The sequence below is a fragment of the Myotis daubentonii genome, chromosome 13, assembly GCF_963259705.1.
Source record: "Myotis daubentonii chromosome 13, mMyoDau2.1, whole genome shotgun sequence".
NCBI lineage: Eukaryota > Metazoa > Chordata > Mammalia > Chiroptera > Vespertilionidae > Myotis > Myotis daubentonii.
In genome coordinates this window covers 56873558-56888399 of record NC_081852.1, presented here as the reverse complement: position 1 = coordinate 56888399, position 14842 = coordinate 56873558, and the positions used below count along the sequence as shown (strand labels likewise).

Sequence of the window (14842 nt, the reverse complement as noted above, 5' to 3'; positions counted from 1 at the left end):
AATACAAACGCTCTGTGCTGCTGTATTAACTTTTAAACCTCGCACCCGAGCGCTTTATTATTCAGTTCTTGACGTTCTTTAGCTGAAATAACGAATGCCATGCATTTTCATACAGGAAAGTCACTTAGGACGGAAGAGGGCCTTTCTGAAAAAAAATCTGTTTCAGTACAATTAGACTCTCTAAAGGAATCCGAGTATTTTGTGTGTGTACGTGGTAATCATTCACTTCCCAGACGGGCCCACTTCATGTTGAAACCCAGCTCTGGAATGAGGACAAGAACTTGAACTTAATGTAGTCACATTTAAGCTTTACAAGGGAAAATTCGTGTGATTTGTCAGGATTCCTGGAAACTAGTCTCACTGCCAGGAAGGAGAAGGGTTATTTTCAGGGCTCTTTCTGGCTTCCTGTGACTTACGGACTTCACTCTGTTATGCAAACCATAAGGTAGAGGCAGACCGCACTGTCTTACCTCATATCATAGACCCGAATTGTCAAAGCACTTTGAAGTCGGATCAGCAGTCCAAAGTGAGATGTTTCCCTTGCTTTTCAAGGCCATCTTTGCACTCCGGTAATTGCATCTTTATGTTGGTCTGTGGAGAGGCCGCCACAGTGTTTCAGGTGAGTGGCACTGTCGGCTCTTGACAGGGAATCAAGGTCAAGGGAGGAGATTGATGACAGTAGCCTGGAGCACTCACATTATCACACGCGCACCAGTCCCTTCCACTCGCTCCCTTCCCTCCTCCTCCCACTTTAGCCTCTCTGGCCAGGTATCCATCCACCCTTGCCCTTTCCTTTTGCTGTCCCCTCTGCCCAGAGCGCCCTTTCCCCAGCAGTGGTGTGACCTACTATCTCATCTTCATCACTTCTTTGCTCAATGTCACCTTTTAGATGAGGCCTACCCTGACCACCCTATTTAAAATTATAACTCATCTTGCTCCACACTTTGATTCCTCCTCAACCTGCTCCATTTTCCCCACAACAGTTATCTTCTAATCCACTATGTGCTTTATTCATTATATTTAATGCTTATTTTCTCCCTTCCCCTGATCGAACGTAAGCTCCATGAGGGTAGGATTTTTTTGTGTGTGTCTGTTTTGTTCTCAGGTGTATCTCAAACACCTGGAAAAATTCCTGCCCTGTTGTAGGCTCTCAGGAAATACTTGTTGAATAAATGAACAAATGAGTACATTTTAGTGTCAACAAAACAGTAGAGTATCGATTAAAGTACTCAGTTAACCAGCAGTCCCCCATTATTCAACACTTACACATATTCGTAAGCCAAATATTAGAGATTTTTGTTTGTTGTTTGGTTGGCCTATCTGGTCTTTTAGACATATTTTAAGTGCCTAGGAGTCATTTTCCTCCAGCTCAGTCTTGCATACCTTCTGCATCTTTGCACTTACACAAGATAAAGTTATCAGGGACAGTCAGTTGTAGAAGATGCAGATAGGCTCACTTGATTAGCCTCGGGTAGACAAGAATGGTTTCTAATCTAAGAAAGGTTGTAAAGTAAGAGTAGAACCAGAGATATTTTCTGCATAAGATCCTCACTTAACCAGAAAATTAAATAACATCAGCTATTCCTGGAAATTTTTTTATTTTAATAAATTCTTAAAATCAACATATGTTGTGTATTCCAAATAATTGAGTAACTCCTGCCTGGTAAATTGTAGAGCTAGAGATATGTGCAGTATATGGATCTATTTCCTAGGGACTTGTGAGAAGGCAAGACATACAGTTAGTACTTAATTACAAGGATTAAAATTAACATTTCTGTCACCAGCCTAAGCAAGGTGTTTTATTGTTGCGTCCACTTTCTGCTGTACCTCTTTGAGATAGCTCCGTCTTTTTATATATTGATTTCAGAGAGGAAGGGAGAGAGAGATAGAAACATCAATGATGTTTTGAACTCCTGTAATTGATGAGAAAGAATCACCGATCGGCTGCCTCCTGCACGTTCCCCTCCTGGGGATTGAGCCCGCAGCCCTGGCATATGCCCTTGACTGGAATTGAACCCAGGACCCTTAAGTCCATAGGCCGACGCTCTATCCACTGAACCAAACCAGCTAGGGCAAGGTAGCTCCATCTTTGATCTAGTTTGAGCTTAGTGTCCATGAGTCATCATGTTTTGGGACATCTCTGTTATAATAGAAGTAGGGGAAGAGGGCCTTCAGGGTGGAGAAAGAGGAGAGCAGATCTGAACAGAGCTTTGCATCACAATCCGGCAGAGGTCAAGAGTATCTTGTATTCTTGCCACCTTGCTTTTTCATCTCAACATCTAGATGTGGCCCAACTCGTCCATACTGAGCTTCATGCATCCATGTTCTCTTTTCCTACTGATGACTTTCAGGAAGGTGAATATCCTCCTGATAGTTACAACTAAATATGCAGTCAACCTCAAAGATGGTTTTTCATTTCATCTAGTTACAGTGCCGCCATAAAACTTGGCTCCATAGGCGAGAATCCGTTTGAAAGTGAACTCAGGTTGCATTGTACTTGGTATGATTTCAGTGATTCCATAACTGTGTCCTCATCCCTTGGTCATTCTTGAAGATGCTTTTAAGCCACAATTGCCAGAGACTCTTCTAGTTAACACTTCCCTAGTTCACCATGCTGCTCTTCAGTCCCAGATCTCCCCCAGACTCTAAGCTTTATCAAGCTCTTTTAAATTTCCTTCTTAACTACCAGATAGGCAGCTACCTTACCTTTTTGGTTTGGGAGGTCAAAGCAGGTCACATGGTGCCCTGGAAGATGCTTTTATTTAAGAAACAAAAACCCATGTAGCAATGACAGGAGTTCAATAAAAAATTTTTTTATTTCCAATGAAACCATTTTTATTTTAATTTGCATTTAATTTCTAGCTCTTGTGCCTCTAAATACATGTGACTTTTGGCCGCACACAGATTTGTTTTTGTAAGAGTTCATCTTGTGTGAGCCATTAACTGAACACCAAGGGTCGTTGATAAAAGATGAATTTTAGATGTCTCTTGGTTAGTGTGATAGTCAAACATGTCTGTGAAGGAAAAAACAGAATTGCCTTTCAAAGGGTTTTGAATTAAAAGTAAGATTGGTTTGATCATTGTTTAGCCTCTAACTGGTCTCTCCAGTTTTGTTTCATTATCTCCAGGGCGAAGCTAATGTAGAAAAATGAAATTGAGAAGCCCTGCCTTTGAAATATGTCACCAAAGAGCAATTGAGACTCCTAACTTACTTTTAGGGAAACTTGGCTTAAAGACTTCCCTCAAATAGTGATCTCAGTTAGGAATTAATTTGGTTGGCCATGTAACTGTTCCTTAAGGGAAGTTTGCTTCAGCAAATGGAAACTAGAAGGGTTCTTTTAGCCCCTGTGGTAGAAAGGTCATGTTTTCTTTCCTTATTCCCACCTCCACCTGCTCCTCATCGCCACCCTCCTTCTTCTCTTCTCCCCTTTTGTGCATGTGGGTGAAGGTGGTGTGCGCATGGGGGTGCGTGTGCTGCGCATGGTGTGGGGGGAGAATGGAGGGCCCCTTCCTGTGCTTAGTAGACGTTTGTTTTCTGAGAAGAGACTGCTAGCTGGCAGAATGGACAGCATGGAAGTTACTGCTTAAGCTGATGCTCTTACACAATTAAAGGATTTTGTCTGCTCTCAACTGTAATCTTAGTACCGCCGATTTGTGTCCAGACGCTGCAGGAAACGGCTCTGCGCGGCAAAGCTCAGCCACAAAGCTGCTCCCTGTGCGCCTGCCCACGGGCCATTAAGTTTTAACAACAAAATTAGCAGACAACTGGATGTTCTGGAAGTTGAGATCCCCGCACTTACTCTTTTTTTCCCTGCCCCCCCGAGGAGTTACCCTGTGGATTGGCCGGAAGATCCGCTAGGCAGTTTTGTCTCACACGTGTTCTGGGTTGCTGTACGGACAGCAGCTTCTTCCAGGTTAATTGTGGAGACTGTGTTACCCTCATGGTAAAGTTCTGCTGAGTAAATCTCACAGTGACTGTTACAGTGCTGCTGAGTAATTCTCAGTTCTCTCAAAGAATTCATTGCCGTCTAACATTTGCCTCCAGTTGCTGCAAATACCTGTGATGTTAAGGGACTTAGCATAAAATACATCACTTCTGCATAGAGAACCAGATTGCTTTTGGTGCTTTGTAAGTTTTAAAAAAAAAAATCTTTCAGTAGTCTCTGTAGTGTTTGTGTTTCCTTTTATTTGCGTATAGTTGGGTATTTAATTTCTTCAAATAGAAGTAGCCGACTAAAACGTAAATGCAATTGCATATGTAAGGACAAATTGACCTAACTTCTCAAACCTGCTAGACACATGTCATCTGAAATCTGCTTGGTCATGCAACTATATGAAAAGAAGCACACAGAATTCTCTGTGACTTCCCCTCTTAAAAGAGAATTTAAAGTATATGATACAGTAAATTTAAAGAGGAATCTTTACAAATTTAAAAACATTGTTCTGAAAATCTAGAATTTAAATGGCCAGTGCTTAGAGCATGGCCCCTCTCTCGAGGGGCCAGTATTATATGTGGTAATTTTATGGAAGCCTGTTAAGTCTCTTAAAATATTGCTTAAATAACATTCCCTTTTAATAGTCGGGATCTTTTAGGGTCCCTTCAAATGGTGCAAGATTACAAAAAGCTTTGAAGGTAACCCCCCAAAAGTGTGAGACATTTCCGAATGTTTGACCTAAAGTTAATCTTAGTTCCTGCATTATCAGTGTTGATTTTGTCGGCGAGAACGATCCAGTGTCCTGAGCCTCTGTGGGCCAGTGTATCTGGGGACGTGTAAGTGTCCACAGTCCGACTCCCACTAGCGGAGTGAAGAACTGGGGCGAGGCTTCGCGGCACGCCCCAGGCCTGCGAGGCCACCCTGCTAGAGGCCTGCACCGAAGAGCAAAATCAAAGCTAGGAGGCAATATACGAACCCCACCCTATGAAGCCTGGTGCCCAAGCACAAGTTGGGAGCCATTTCAGAAAGCAGCCACGTTTTCTCAGCCGCAGGGGGTGTGGAGCGGGGTGGGGGGGGGGGGGGAACTTGCTGATAAAAGGGAAGAGCTGACTCCAAACCAAGCCTGTACCAGAAGGATCAGAACAGTCACGAAGGGTCCTGCCAAAGCTGAACTTCACGGAGGACTCGACTCTCATAATCGAGGAAAAACGCAGCATTCTAATTTTTCAAAAGCACATCATTGTTTGCATTCAATGAAATTCCTTTCAGAATCAACTTTCCACGTTCCAATTATGTTCAACAAATTCTAGCTAACATTTCGGCTGCAATTCCAATTAACTAATGCCCCAAAGAGCCCTAATCGACACGGTTCTGAGCTCAATTGAGTGCAATCAAAGCTCATGAAATGAAGGGGGAAATGCTTATTTCATGCAAATTCTACATATCACTCAGGCTTAATTTTACTGATAATATAAAGGTGGGACATTTTGAACATTACAGTGAATGAAACTTTTAAAGCGGCGAGAGTTATTTTATAAAATGCTCCCCCTGAAAAGCTGATTGCCAAACAGTCTAAAAATGGTCTGCGGCATAAATGCCAAGTTCATTTCTATTTCACTTCGGAGGTAACTATCTTTCAAATCGCAACAGCTGGACTATTTAACACAATCTGGTGAATCAAAGTCTCGTTCTTCCCTGGTCTCCCAGTGGGACGTCTGCATTAGTCGGTGGCAGCCATCCAACAAATGACGCACAGCCAGCCGGACGGTCTGAACTCTGTTTCATTTACAAGAAAAATGGATAAAGCCGCAATCATATTTACCACCTTCAAGGACGGAAAACGGCAAGATTTAAATCTGTCTTTATAAAGTAGTTTCCTGGGGAAACTCCAGCGAGGACGTCAGTTTCATAGTCCCCCCCTTGTGTAAAAATAAGAAGTCTTACTTTTCCCCCACCCCAATCCCCTCCCCCAGTCACAACAGCGGCGAAGGGCTGTGGCATTACTCTTGTTCCTTCCAGACACCTGCTTTTCTGGAGATTTTAATACACTTGTCCACAGTTTACCCCAATACACTCTTAAACATAGAATGACACTGTCTATATTACTACCAATTCTAATACTTTCAGCTGTCACGCAGAGCCCATTTCTTTGAGCTTGGTGTACTTTTTAAAACCCCATTTTAGCTCAAAGAATAAATTAGTTTGTCCATTCGGGTCAGCTTCTATGAAGGAAAAACAGCTGCAGTTTTTAATGATGAGAAGTAAGTGTTGGACTTACGCTGCCACATTTGACGGTCGGACCTCAGCTCTCGACGTGCATCTGCCCGCCCAGTGAACAAGAAGTCCTCACAGGTGACACTGGCTGGCAAGGCTGTGTCCACGCTGAGCAGTATTTGCGGTTGTGCCTGGCATCCGGCTTTGTAGGGTGGCATAGATCGGTATCTTGTCTCCTAGTTTTGTTTTGCTTTCGCTTTTTGTCTTGAAATAGCCTTTAGGCAAGTGATCTAAAATGATCCGTAAAAATATCTATTTGAGTGGATCATAAATGACTTACTGGCACGTTGTGGTGAGAAAGAAAAAAAACCAAACCCGGCAAGAAGTCAAGATTCCACAACTTCAGTCCTGTTGTCCGCTCTGAACAAGTGGTTTGCCCTTGGACAATCACTTCACTGCCTTCTTTGGGGTCTTCATTTGACAAGTGAAAAGGGACCAGGGATCCCTGTCAGCTCCGGCTTCCCATGCTTTTAGTCTTGCTTTGTCTCACCTGTACCTTCAAGTGGACTTGGCGATCTTGCGGGATACGGGAGGTCTCCCATACTTTTGGTGAGGACTGAGTTTTAATGCCTCATTTGTGGTCATTGCCCTGAGCCGGAGAGTGAAAGGAGAAAAGTTGAACAGAATAACAATAGTATCTTGCAGTTCTGTTGGATGGTTGCATTGGAGGGCCTGGGGCTTTCACCTGGGGGAGCAGCTCCGGTTTAAACCCGCCAGGACAGTTGCCTAGAGCAAGAGCCTGGGTTCTGGGAACCATCACCGACAGGGCTCTCTCGCTCTTCCCGGGAGATGGGGATGGAGCTGGAATGCAGCCGAGGAGGAAGGGCCCTCATTGCTGAAGGAGCCCTGAGCAGCTCCCCAGGGGAACCAGGAATGGACCCCATGGCAAACCAGGAAGGACTACAAGTCACACCCACACATACAAAACCCACATGTGTAAAAAGCTTGAAGGGATGGACGTTACATTTCCATATCTGAAAGATGCCACTGCGAATAGGGATTATGAAAGAAATCCTTAAGCATGCCGGAGTTAGCCTGTGGCGCCATTCTTTCCCTAGGGCCGTGGTCGGCAAACTGCGGCTCTTTGGCCCCTTGAGTGTGGCTCTTCCTAAGCCTTAGGAGTACCCTAATTAAGTTGATAACAATGTACCTACCTATATAGTTTAAGTTTAAAAAATTTGGCTCTCAAAAGAAATTTCAGTCGTTGTACTGTTGACATTTGGCTCTGTTGACTAATGAGTTTGCCGACCACTGACCTAGGAGAAGGCGCCTTGGGTAACCAGCGTGGTGCTGGGGAAAAGCAGGAACCTGGAAACGGAGCCCCTGATTCTCATTCTGGCCCTGCTGCTGCTCAGCCTCATGATTTTAGAGCAGGCTCTTCCCCTCTGCAGACGTCACTTTCCTCATCTGTCAAGGGCAGATGGGACCAGATGATCCCCATAGCCCGTGCTAGTCTTAACCCGTTGGAATTCCAGGCAGTGCCCCTTCACCTGCAGAAACGTGTTCCTCTGACTCTCAGTGCATAGATTCAGCGAAATCGTCCCCTATGCCCAGTCCAGTGCTAATCAACAAAGGAGTCCTCACACTGCAGCCTCAGGTGGTTGAATAATAGATGCATCTGCAGTTGAGAAGCTTCCTTCAAGGAAGAGGACCAATCCTGTGGACTGAGACAATTTCAGGACACGTCAGCCTGACAATACAGGTTTCCAAGTTTTCGGTTCCATCGACATCCGTTTGTTGCTGCTGTTAAGCCCTGAGAGCACTTCCTGGAAGTGTTGGGCCTCCAACCGATGAAGAAGTCTCGTTTAGGACGTGCTCACCACCCTTTACCTGCAGGCACACCTGGGCATGAGACCCCCGACTCATGCTGCACAAGTGGTGAAGGTCAGTAGGGGCTGATGGAATTTGCTCCCCTGGAATGAGATGGACACTCCTGTGCATGCCTAGAGCCGGTTGGCTGGCTTGCCTGCGGTGAGCTCAAACCCAGGTCGGTGGCGCCAGCCTGGTGACCTGAGCTGCAGGCTTTGTGGCTTTGTCGCAACCTAGTTCACTGGGACTTCATTTCCTAGAATGCCCTTGCCCTTTGGCTTCTGGGTCAGGGAGGCCATGAGAGAGACTTGCATGAGATTGTGAAGGCCAAAGTGACACGGGAGTCTTTCTTTTAAGGCTCTGAAGGTCCGCGCTGTTCCAATTCACGCATGTTGTCACCTCGCTGGCATGTGGCAGCAGCTGGGCCGGGTGCATGTGCATTTCCCCGAGGAAGGGCCCCGGCTTAACCTGCAGGTGGTCTGCATCATCGGGACTAGAGATGGTGAGAGCCTCAGGCAGTGCTGTCTTCGGTCTCTTGCGCTTTTCAGCCATCTTTCTTTTCAGTGGCCAGAACTGCTGACTTCCTGCCCAGCATCTGAGGCAGAGGCAGCAAACTGAAGTAGACCACTGCCGGAGGTCTAGCCCCTGTAATAAACCCCTCATATCATCATAGTGGCTGTGCTTCTCTGGCCATATCCCAATAGGTACAGTCTCGCAGGTGTCAGCCTGGCCCAGAGAACGTCAAACCGGGTACCACTGCGGAAACTGTCCCATTCTGATTCCCAAAGTATCGTAACAGACATCTTGGAAAGTGGGTCCTTGGCCGAGGTCGATGAGCAGTGTCTTGGTGTTTCTCATGGCAAGGGCATTGCCAAATGGAGGCAAAAATAAAGGAACTGGTCCGCAGGATAGCCTAGCTTTTCTTTCCTGCCCCTCTCTTGGCTTTTGCCACCTCCGAGGAAGACAGAGTTCCGCAAGAATTACTTAACTCATGAGCGTGTCACACAGTATAACCGGATAGGCAGATGGAGTGGTTTTCAAGATCTGGATAAATCTCAGAGCACTGGTCAGACAGTGATAAAACCGTGATCATTGGGTTGAGGATTCTTGGACCTGTGGCTGGACCCTGCAGACTCTTTTCTCTCAATAACTGATCGTTGGTTCTGTTGTTTTGTGGTGTGAGAGAGACCTGCAGACCTACTCACACTGAAGCCGTCGTGTCTGCCCCTTCATCATGAGCCTTTCCCACACAGCTAATGGGCATTGGCTCATTCGCTTACCCCACAGATGGGTCTGCGCCAGGTGCTAGCTGGGGGACACCTGTGAACAAAGCGGAAGAGTTCCTGTTTCGCGGATGCTTACATGGTATTTGAAGAGACACGTTAAACAACAAATTGCACAGTATTTCATTATAACTGCGGTAAAGCCAACAGGAGGCAGTATTGAGTAGGAATAAAGTATCTAACTGGCAGATCTGACCTGCTCCAGGAGTCAGGAATAGTAGAAACTGACACCAGGTAAGGGGCTGGTAGAAGAGTGGGCAGAGCCTGGCCAAGAGGTAGGCCAGGTCCTGCTCTCCACAAGTGGGCAGGCGTGTGCTGGCTCATGGTTAGCATCCTGGCATTTGCCAAGAAGACCAGAGGGGTCCGAATAGCCCCTGCCCTGCCGACTACACGCCCCTCAACCTTCAGGCAGTGGCTTCTGACCATGACTTCTCAGAGGAGGAGGTTGCGACTCCCTAATTTCCTGGCACGTGGCAAGAGCCAAAAGCGTTTCGGGACACCCCTTTCCACGGGGAATTGTCACCCATCAGCTTGAGAAGCCGAGTTGCTTGTGTCAGAAGAGACGAGGAAAGCCTCTGGAAGAGGAGCTGCATGTGACATCCAAGAAGAGATTTCTCAAGAAACATGATTCTCCTTTTTAGAAAAGGTTATGGTAACAGCATGTTAGCATATTCCCTGGGTTCTCCCCGCTGCCCTAGTTCCTCCCCTCGCCCCCAGTTCTGAGCAGAGCTCTCAGCTGTCCCTCAGTGATGGGGAGATGTACTTGCCTCCTCCACACAGTCCTCCCAGAGCTAATCTGCAGCCAGATGTGCCAGGGACACAGGCAGGGGGTTAACTGGCTCTTTGAAGGCGGGACGGGAGTCTGGCTCAGGCAGTGGGGGGCCTGCACAGGCCCCTGAGCTTTGCACTTCCTGAGGAGAGCATGTAATTAAGCAGGTAGGTGCTTGGCTTTTTAACACCTCCGTCGTTAATTGCTCTGACTTTTTCCCGCCTTCTTTCTCCTGGCTTTGTGCTCCTAAATCTGTAACCTAATAGCTTCATTTTTGTAAATGGCTGGCACCTCAAAGACCACTTTGTGCGCATGTGGCTTAGACTTAGAACGTCTTGGGGTGTTTTTTGTTCGTCTGAATCCAGGAGTAGGAAAGACAAATATTTTTCCCTCTGCTTTTAATTATTTTGTTGTTTAACTCTTCATCCCCTAGGCCTCCCAGTGACCCGGGATGGAGGAGACAATGCATTGGCAGTGAAAACCAAGCCGAACCAGTTGTAGTTTTAGATCCTGTTTCCACACATGAACCCCAAACCAAAGACAAGGGTGCCGAACAAGATCCAACTCCATGCAAGGATGATGACGGTGAAATTAAACCAGAATATAAAGAAGACAGTGCTGAAAAAATGAGAGATACAGACAGCTCCAGCTGCTGATCCTTGAGCCAGAAGGTGACATGAGGAGAAGTCCGTTTCAACAAGCACATGTTTAGTTCTAGAGACATTCTGTTCTTGTCCCTGGATTCAGAAAACAGGTTCTTCTCTGATGTCACTTTTGTAAGTAGTTCGCCTATCAATATGCTAGTAAGTAAGCTGTTTAGCAAAATGCACATTCTATGTAGTTTTTTATATTCCTAGGGATAAGGTGTTTTTTTTTTCCTAATTACTCTATGAAATGTGACTTCTTTTAGAAGGCTACAGAAAATTCAGATGTTTCTATCCTTTTTATTAATGTACATACCACTATTCAAAAGTAATGCTGAAAGTTTGTAGGGCTGTGGATAATTGGAAAAACAGAACTGTACAATTTGAGGTGATTTAAAAAGCCCTCAAATGAGCTGGTTTTTTTTTTTTTTGGATCCAATCCTCTTTGATGGAGAAACCGCAGTAGCATGGGAATTGTTAGGTACTGTGGCATGCAAGTTACTTGCTAGGATATACCGAGATAAAATTAAAATTCAGGCGCTGGCGTCATACCAGTGGCCCCATAATCAGTATTAATTATGCACACTGTTACCTATGGGATGAAAATACATGCTGAAGATTGAGTCCAAAACCTCCCAAGGTCTTCAGTGGGAATGCACTCGTGGCCCGAGTGCAGAATCGAGGTGCAGTCCTTGAATGTAACAGAGTCTTATCTTGGTAAACCCTCTGCTCTGTGCTATGAGTTCACTGTGTTTTCTCATGTACTCATGGGGCACAGGTACCATATTTCATCACAGTTCTTAACATACAGTGAAGAGCAGCGACAAGCAGACAATTTCCTTTACTGCTGTTCTACATTACACAGGTTTGTTGTTTTTTGTTGTTGTTGTTTTTGTAAGAAATTAAGTGGTAGTTAGTCTCTAAAAATACAATGTTTCGGTCTACCACAGTGAATAAATAGAAATGTAATCAGGGATTAAAAACACACACACGTATGCAGCTTTTCAAAGCTGATTGTTTCAAAATTGGTGTTTATTTAAAATAAGTGGTCATGTACTTGAATGCATTTTTTTACGACAGTGATTCAGTAATGGTAATTTTGCTATTAAAGGAAGTGAAAGGTTTCGTTTTGTTAGCCGAGCTCAGCATGTAGCTGTCAGGTGTTGCTCACCTAAGGGCAAGAGAAAATGATAGTAATAATTGCAGTAGTTGTATTGTACTTGATTTTTGCACGTGTGCGAAGCATAGGCTTGAAGAGGCAGGCAGGCAGGTACACGTCCTTCCTCGATTTGGACACAATGATCTTCCTGTAGGTTCGTTATGCTTGACTGTTGCCGTGTTCTTCCCGGGACGACTTTACAGTTACTCAGCAGTTTACTCCTGGGAAATGGAAGTGTGATGTTTTCCACTGTAACGCTAACGGGAGGCTGCTGCTGTGTGTACTCACTAACTGCATTCATTCACCTAAACAAGTTCTGTTCTGCTGTGATTGGAGCCCTCCTCACCCCACTTATTAAAAAGCACCCGCAGATTCCCACGAAACGTCACTTGTGGTTATTGACATGTTTGGTTCAGTTCCCCAGATCGGACATTCTTTAAAAGGAAATGACAGGAGCGCTGATCACGTCTGTAATTTTTCATAACTCACAAAGTGGTGTATTCTGAGGACTTTATTCCCTGTTGCTTCGTGCTGTCCTCCCTCCTGTGTCTGCCATCAGCCCACAGGGGTGTGTCATCCACATTTAGCACCGGGAGGATGTGTGCTCCGTTCCCTGGTTCATCACACACGTGACAGAATGGCGCAGTTATAGAAGCAGCCTCGCTTCCAAGGTCGGAAGTGACTATGTGGTAGGATGCATTAGGCCAGGCAGCAGGCAGTAACTGGTATTTTGACTGTTCTTGCCTTTTCTTTTTTTTTCATCCTCACCCAAGGATATATTTCCATTGATTTTTAGAGAGAGTGGGAGAGAGGGGGAAACACATAGATTGGTTGCCTCCTGCACGCATCCCTACCAGGGCCCAGGAGCCTACAACTGAGGTATGTGCTCTTGACTGGAATCGAACCCGGGACCCTTCGGTGCGCAGACCAACTAGGGCAGGAGTGTTCTTGCCTTTTCTAAGCTGCTTACTTTCTTTCGCCGTGGTCACAGTCATTTAAAATTAATTTGATATGAAGATATTTGATGTAGGATTTTATTCACCTTTCTCTGCCTACAGTTTTTCCCTTTTCACGTCAGTTGTTAGGAAAGTTTGCCCCTGCTGTGGTGTCGTTGTCAGCGAGCAGTTAGGCGGGGGTGGGAGACCTGGGAAGACTGGTGCTTGTGTCTTCAAGGTACGCTCGTAGCTCTTTGCAGATAAAAAGTATAGATACCCTACATAGGCTGTTGTACAATTGGAAGGGGCAGTGCAGTTATCCATCTTAACAGTAAGATGTTGGAAATGGAGTAGTACAGGCAAAAATCACTGTTTATCTTTCCAGACAATTTGAAGGTTGTCTGTCAGGTCAATGATAGTCCATATCACAGAATCTTACAAAACAAAGTTTGGATGATAATCCTAAATGCACACTATACATGTGTAATCACTTCAATCATGGGACAACTTGAGCTTCTGTGGAACTAAGTGGGGGAGGGTGGATGGCCGTCCATCATCATCATCACTGACCTTGGGAGGGTCACCAAGCAGTTCCCACTTAAGGGCTGGATGGAAGTTTCTTCTGCACACTGACCTTTCCCAGTCCCTCTGTCGTTTCTCAAAATGGGACATGACTAGTTTCTTTCACCCCTTTTACAGTTGGTATCTTACAGATGATCTATCTGCTCTATATCTATTACCTATCACATAATAAATGTAGACAGAGAAAACAGAAACAGTGCTTATCACTTTAAAAAAAATTTTAAGTTAAAATGCTACCTACCCACTGGTGGCCCAGTCCTCAAGTGCGGTCAAGGTGAATGGGCTGCGCTCTGTGCTCAAATTAAAGTGCTGATCGGGTTGAGGTCATCAATGACCTCATTGGTTCACTTCATTTAACTATTTACTTAGTTGTACATTTTTTCTCTGGTTTCAGTCATCCAATTATAACTTGTATCATAGTTCCAGGGCATGCTCTTATATGATCTCCCATGTTTCATGCGTGTGTGTGTGCATACCCATGTACATGTGCACAGGCTATGTGAACACCCAGTCTGTTCCTCCTGCCTTTAAGATGGACTTTCCCTCCAGTTTCTCAGATCCCTTGTTTGCTGTAAGCAGCAGGAGAGGCAGTAGCAGCCACAGCCTGGACGCTCTTCTCCCGGCATGGAGTGAGACCCCAGTCCTCCTGCCCGGGCTCTGGGAGACTCAGCCCTGAAACCGACCTTGAGTCATTGCTTAGCAGTGGTTCTCAACCTGTGGGTCGCGACCCCTTTGGTGGTCGAACGACCCTTTCACAGGGGTCGCCTAAGACCATCCTGCATATCAGATATTTACATTATGATTCATAGCAGTAGCAACATTACAGTTATGAAGTAGCAATGAAAATAATTTTATGGTTGGGTCACAACATGAGGAACTGTATTTAAAGGGCCAGAAGGTTGAGAACCACTGGCTTAGAGGGAAAGGCCTGGGCATCAGACCATGACTTTTCCCTGTTAGTCCTCTTCAAGAGGAGAGGTCCTCCATGTGTTTAGTGACAACATATAGAATATGCCAGAAATCTAAGTTTAGCCACCTCTCCCATACGTCAGTACATAGCAATTTATATAATTTTGGGGTAAAGCAAATGGTAACTTTTAACAGAGAATCTAAACCATACAAAGCAGGTGGTATCCGTAGGTACGTGATGGAGTGAGTTCATTTCTGTTCCTTCTCTGCTGGCTCACAGCGGGCGGGGCAGTCACCCTACACCTGCATCGTCTTCAGTCACCTGTCAGGTGCTGTCATGTCAGTAAGTGAGCATTTAGTTCCCTTAAGGATAGTTATCCACCCATGCATGTGTTTATTCACTTACACTCATTCCTGTTCCGAGAAGGACTGAAGGAGACTCCCAAGGATATACATAATACAAGAAAAACTAACATTTAGAAAGAGGAGGGAATCGGGGCAAAGGCAACTGCTTGGCTGTTACACAGGACGGTGAAACTCTCC

General features: G+C 45.4%; 1 protein-coding gene across 2 annotated transcripts in view; it reads left to right on the top strand.

Moving 5' to 3' along the window:
* SHTN1 (shootin 1) overlaps positions 1–12256 on the top strand; it is an 85719-nt gene extending 73463 nt beyond the window's left edge. The window contains exon 17 of one of the 2 annotated variants that reach the window (XM_059661536.1): positions 10504–12256. In XM_059661536.1, coding sequence (XP_059517519.1) covers positions 10504–10726 — 223 coding nt within the window. In that variant the 3' untranslated portion in view covers positions 10727–12256. The remainder of the gene's footprint in view (positions 1–10503) is intronic. The other variant, XM_059661537.1, reaches the window with a different exon arrangement.
* The last annotated feature ends 2586 nt before the right edge of the window (positions 12257–14842 follow it).